The sequence below is a fragment of the Lasioglossum baleicum genome, unplaced genomic scaffold (genome assembly GCF_051020765.1).
Source record: "Lasioglossum baleicum unplaced genomic scaffold, iyLasBale1 scaffold0023, whole genome shotgun sequence".
Taxonomy (NCBI): Eukaryota; Metazoa; Arthropoda; class Insecta; order Hymenoptera; family Halictidae; genus Lasioglossum; species Lasioglossum baleicum.
The window spans coordinates 1,698,699-1,704,698 of NW_027469083.1; the positions used below are offsets into that span (position 1 = coordinate 1,698,699).

Genomic DNA, 6,000 nt, shown 5'->3' on the forward strand with positions numbered 1-6,000 from the left:
TAATTCCCGAGATAATAAACGATCTTTGTCTGCCGTAAATGTCTCGGTTCATTCTTTCCCTGTGAGAAACGTTCCCGTCGCGGGGAATGCCCCGTCTTTCATTCCACGTGTAACCTCGGACCCTTCTACCGCTATCCCAGGTCGCGCAATCCTCGTGTGTTCGGAAAAGTGATCCCTCGGGTTTGAATCCCGATTGTTTTCGTGCGGCACGAGTGCGTGCCTGGCGCCCGTAGGTCCCATTTCGAGCGCTCGAGGGAGAACAATTTCGAATACGCGAGTGATTGTTTGTCCCGGGAGGACCACGTTTCGCGCGACCGAGCGTGGCCCGGCCGTCAGGCCATAATTTCCCGAGTCCGGTCACCGATTCTGTCGAGAACCGGTGAACGGCGTGACAACACCTTTACATTTACTGATTTCATCTTTTATTTTATCATATTTTTAAGTTTTATGCGGGTTGACCAGGGGGGTGGGACGGGGGGAGGGGACAGACGCGAGCCGGAACTCGCCTCTGTCCCCTCCTTGTCGCGTGCGGAAAAAAATACAATGCAGCGTGTACGAGTATTTGCACATGTATAAAAATCGGATGGCGCGGTAACAAAAATTCTAAATTATACAGCACAAGTTGCAGCAATGCATGCGCATAAGTGAAATTACCTGCATACCTCCGTTTCCTCAAACTGTGTGTTCATAACTGGCACTAGGAGGATCGCAGTGCCACCACTGCGAGGAGGCCCAGGACTCTGCGCGGCATACGCTGGAAGAATGTCCAGCGTGGTCGGCACCGCGCAGAGACCTAAGGGGCGTTATTGGGATGGACCTCCCGTTGCCGGTCGTGGTCGACCACATGATCGGCAGCGAGAGGTCAAGAGCAGCGATTGCCTCCTTCTGCTAGATTGTGATAACGCAGAAGGAGGCAGCGGAGAGGGAGAGGGAAGCCGACCCGCTCTCCGCCAGGAGGCTAGCATCGGCGGGGCAACCCCGACGAGGCCGACGGCCCCCGTAAGGGGCCGCAGACGTAATGGCGGCGGTGGTACTACTTAGTACTTCCACCGCCGCCAAGGGGGGCTGGCCGTTAAGGCGCCCCCGAGGTGGACAGGTCGCGGGGGGCGAGGTGGAGCAATAATCCCCTCCCCCCCCTCTCTACAAAGATGCGACCTGCCGGTCGACCCCCCTCCTTTTATTTTATAATATTTCATTTTACTCTATATTATAAATTTTATCTTTATCTTTTATTCCCCTTTATTTTGTCCCTCTTCTTATGATTGTTGTGTTTTGTCCATTGTATTTATTTACTTATTATTATTTATTTATTTAATGACTTTTATTTTATCTATTTTATCTATACACCTTTACATTTACTGATTTTATCTTTTATTTTATCATATTTTTAAGTTTTATGCGGGTTGACCAGGGGGGTGGGACGGGGGGAGGGGACAGACGCGAGCCGGAACTCGCCTCTGTCCCCTCCTTGTCGCGTGCGGAAAAAAATACAATGCAGCGTGTACGAGTATTTGCACATGTATAAAAACGGATGGCGCGGTAACAAAAATTCTAAATTATACAGCACAAGTTGCAGCAATGCATGCGCATAAGTGAAATTACCTGCATACCTCCGTTTCCTCAAACTGTGTGTTCATAACTGGCACTAGGAGGATCGCAGTGCCACCACTGCGAGGAGGCCCAGGACTCTGCGCGGCATACGCTGGAAGAATGTCCAGCGTGGTCGGCACCGCGCAGAGACCTAAGGGGCGTTATTGGGATGGACCTCCCGTTGCCGGTCGTGGTCGACCACATGATCGGCAGCGAGAGGTCAAGAGCAGCGATTGCCTCCTTCTGCGAGATTGTGATAACGCAGAAGGAGGCAGCGGAGAGGGAGAGGGAAGCCGACCCGCTCTCCGCCAGGAGGCTAGCATCGGCGGTGCAACCCCGACGAGGCCGACGGCCCCCGTGAGGGGCCGCAGACGTAATGGCGGCGATGGTACTACTTAGTACTTCCACCGCCGCCAAGGGGGGCTGGCCGTTAAGGCGCCCCCGAGGTGGACAGGTCGCGGGGGGCGGGGTGGGGCAATAATCCCCTCCCCCCCCTCTACAAAGATGCGACCTGCCGGTCGACCCCCCTCCTTTTATTTTATAATATTTCATTTTACTCTATATTATAAATTTTATCTTTATCTTTTATTCCCCTTTATTTTGCCCCCCTTCTTATGTTTGTTGTCTTTTGTCCATTGTATTTATTTACTTATTATTATTTATTTATTTAATGACTTCTATTTTATCTATTTTATCTATACACCTTTACATTTACTGATTTTATCTTTTATTTTATCATATTTTTAAGTTTTATGCGGGTTGACCAGGGGGGTGGGACGGGGGGAGGGGACAGACGCGAGCCGGAATTCGCCTCTGTCCCCTCCTTGTCGCGTGCGGAAAAAAATACAATGCAGCGTGTACGAGTATTTGCACATGTATAAAAACGGATGGCGCGGTAACAAAAATTCTAAATTATACAGCACAAGTTGCAGCAATGCATGCGCATAAGTGAAATTACCTGCATACCTCCGTTTCCTCAAACTGTGTGTTCATAACTGGCACTAGGAGGATCGCAGTGCCACCACTGCGAGGAGGCCCAGGACTCTGCGCGGCATACGCTGGAAGAATGTCCAGCGTGGTCGGCACCGCGCAGAGACCTAAGGGGCGTTATTGGGATGGACCTCCCGTTGCCGGTCGTGGTCGACCACATGATCGGCAGCGAGAGGTCAAGAGCAGCGATTGCCTCCTTCTGCGAGATTGTGATAACGCAGAAGGAGGCAGCGGAGAGGGAGAGGGAAGCCGACCCGCTCTCCGCCAGGAGGCTAGCATAGGCGGGGCAACCCCGACGAGGCCGACGGCCCCCGTAAGGGGCCGCAGACGTAATGGCGGCGGTGGTACTACTTAGTACTTCCACCGCTGCCAAGGGGGGCTGGCCGTTAAGGCGCCCCCGAGGTGGACAGGTCGCGGGGGGCGAGGTGGAGCAATAATCCCCTCCCCCCCCTCTACAAAGATGCGACCTGACGGTCGACCCCCCTCCTTTTATTTTATAATATTTCATTTTACTCTATATTATAAATTTTATCTTTATCTTTTATTCCCCTTTATTTTGCCCCCCTTCTTATGTTTGTTGTCTTTTGTCCATTGTATTTATTTACTTATTATTATTTATTTATTTAATGACTTCTATTTTATCTATTTTATCTATACACCTTTACATTTACTGATTTTATCTTTTATTTTATCATATTTTTAAGTTTTATGCGGGTTGACCAGGGGGGTGGGACGGGGGGAGGGGACAGACGCGAGCCGGAACTCGCCTCTGTCCCCTCCTTGTCGCGTGCGGAAAAAAATACAATGCAGCGTGTACGAGTATTTGCACATGTATAAAAATCGGATGGCGCGGTAACAAAAATTCTAAATTATACAGCACAAGTTGCAGCAATGCATGCGCATAAGTGAAATTACCTGCATACCTCCGTTTCCTCAAACTGTGTGTTCATAACTGGCACTAGGAGGATCGCAGTGCCACCACTGCGAGGAGGCCCAGGACTCTGCGCGGCATACGCTGGAAGAATGTCCAGCGTGGTCGGCACCGCGCAGAGACCTAAGGGGCGTTATTGGGATGGACCTCCCGTTGCCGGTCGTGGTCGACCACATGATCGGCAGCGAGAGGTCAAGAGCAGCGATTGCCTCCTTCTGCTAGATTGTGATAACGCAGAAGGAGGCAGCGGAGAGGGAGAGGGAAGCCGACCCGCTCTCCGCCAGGAGGCTAGCATCGGCGGGGCAACCCCGACGAGGCCGACGGCCCCCGTAAGGGGCCGCAGACGTAATGGCGGCGATGGTACTACTTAGTACTTCCACCGCCGCCAAGGGGGGCTGGCCGTTAAGGCGCCCCCGAGGAGGACAGGTCGCGGGGGGCGAGGTGGGGCAATAATCCCCTCCCCCCCTCTACAAAGATGCGAACTGCCGGTCGACCCCCTCCTTTTATTTTATAATATTTCATTTTACTCTTATTATAAATTTTATCTTTATCTTTTATTCCCCTTTATTTTGCCCCCCTTCTTATGTTTGTTGTGTTTTGTCCATTGTATTTATTTACTTATTATTATTTATTTATTTATTGACTTTTATTTTATCTATTTTATCTATACACCTTTTCAATTATTGATTTTATCTTTTATTTTATCATATTTTTAAGTTTTATGCGGGTTGACCAGGGGGGTGGGACGGGGGGAGGGGACAGACGCGAGCCGGAACTCGCCTCTGTCCCCTCCTTGTCGCGTGCGGAAAAAAATACAATGCAGCGTGTACGAGTATTTGCACATGTATAAAAATCGGATGGCGCGGTAACAAAAATTCTAAATTATACAGCACAAGTTGCAGCAATGCATGCGCATAAGTGAAATTACCTGCATACCTCCGTTTCCTCAAACTGTGTGTTCATAACTGGCACTAGGAGGATCGCAGTGCCACCACTGCGAGGAGGCCCAGGACTCTGCGCGGCATACGCTGGAAGAATGTCCAGCGTGGTCGGCACCGCGCAGAGACCTAAGGGGCGTTATTGGGATGGACCTCCCGTTGCCGGTCGTGGTCGACCACATGATCGGCAGCGAGAGGTCAAGAGCAGCGATTGCCTCCTTCTGCTAGATTGTGATAACGCAGAAGGAGGCAGCGGAGAGGGAGAGGGAAGCCGACCCGCTCTCCGCCAGGAGGTTAGCATCGGCGGGGCAACCCCGACGAGGCCGACGGCCCCCGTAAGGGGCCGCAGACGTAATGGCGGCGGTGGTACTACTTAGTACTTCCACCGCCGCCAAGGGGGGCTGGCCGTTAAGGCGCCCCCGAGGTGGACAGGTCGCGGGGGGCGAGGTGGAGCAATAATCCCCTCCCCCCCCTCTACAAAGATGCGACCTGACGGTCGACCCCCCTCCTTTTATTTTATAATATTTCATTTTACTCTATATTATAAATTTTATCTTTATCTTTTATTCCCCTTTATTTTGCCCCCCTTCTTATGTTTGTTGTCTTTTGTCCATTGTATTTATTTACTTATTATTATTTATTTATTTAATGACTTCTATTTTATCTATTTTATCTATACACTGTGACGTGGCAGCTTTTGCTGACGTCTATCCGAACCCTTTAACCGAGACCGGGTCACCTGCGAGCCGATGCGAATCGAGGCGAGCGTAGCGATCGATCTCCCTGGAGGCAACCGGTTTCCAGCGGCGGAAAATTTATCGCATTTGAATGTCGCGCCGCTGGGCGCGACACGAGGTTTCAGGGCCTGCTCCCTTGCAAGGGGAGCCGATACCTATCTTTGACTGCTAATTGGCGATAATCACCACGAGAAGACGCCCGGCAGACCTATCGCGGGACGGCGCTGACGGAGAAGACAACGGGGATTGGACCGAGCTCGGATCTGTCAACCCGGAGATGCCGACAAGGAAGTTACTTCTTAGGGATGTCCAACGGCCCAACCTTGCCGACTCTCATCCGGGAATGGCCATGAGAGCCCACCCGGAATGGCTCTGGTCCACCCCTACCGCCCTCGCAGCGTTATCGGACGCGGCCCCGAGAAACTAAACAATTATCGGAGGCCTGGGTCCGAATTCACTGAATTCGGCCCGGCAGCGAGGAGCCACGCGATAGGTCCGACCGTCGCGACAGCGAAGATAGATGAGGAAGTAGTGGGGACGCTCCGCTTCCGCGTTCCGAGCCGACACGAAGTAGGTGACTAGGACGCAGGACTGCGAAGTAGAGACACGTATTTTGTAATCGCGCTATCGGCTAAGTACTGTGCATCGACAGCATTTATCGGGCTAGAATCGCGCCGTTTGGTAAGTGCCGGTCATAATACTGCGAATAAAGTTCTGTGATTGCTCGTGTTGGCTCGGGACGTCTTTTGGAAGGTTCTGTAACCTATTTGCGCGGGCTAAGTGCTTCGGCGCGTCCGGGGTCCGAGACGAGTGT

The 6,000-nt window shown here is 51.8% G+C and overlaps 1 protein-coding gene across 1 annotated transcript in view; it reads left to right on the forward strand.

Moving 5' to 3' along the window:
* Positions 1 to 5,613, forward strand: part of LOC143219315 (uncharacterized) — a 58,497-nt gene extending 52,884 nt beyond the window's left edge. The window contains exon 3 of the mRNA XM_076445319.1: positions 5,490 to 5,613. Coding sequence (XP_076301434.1) covers positions 5,490 to 5,613 — 124 coding nt within the window. The remainder of the gene's footprint in view (positions 1 to 5,489) is intronic.
* Positions 5,614 to 6,000: the final 387 nt, after the last annotated feature.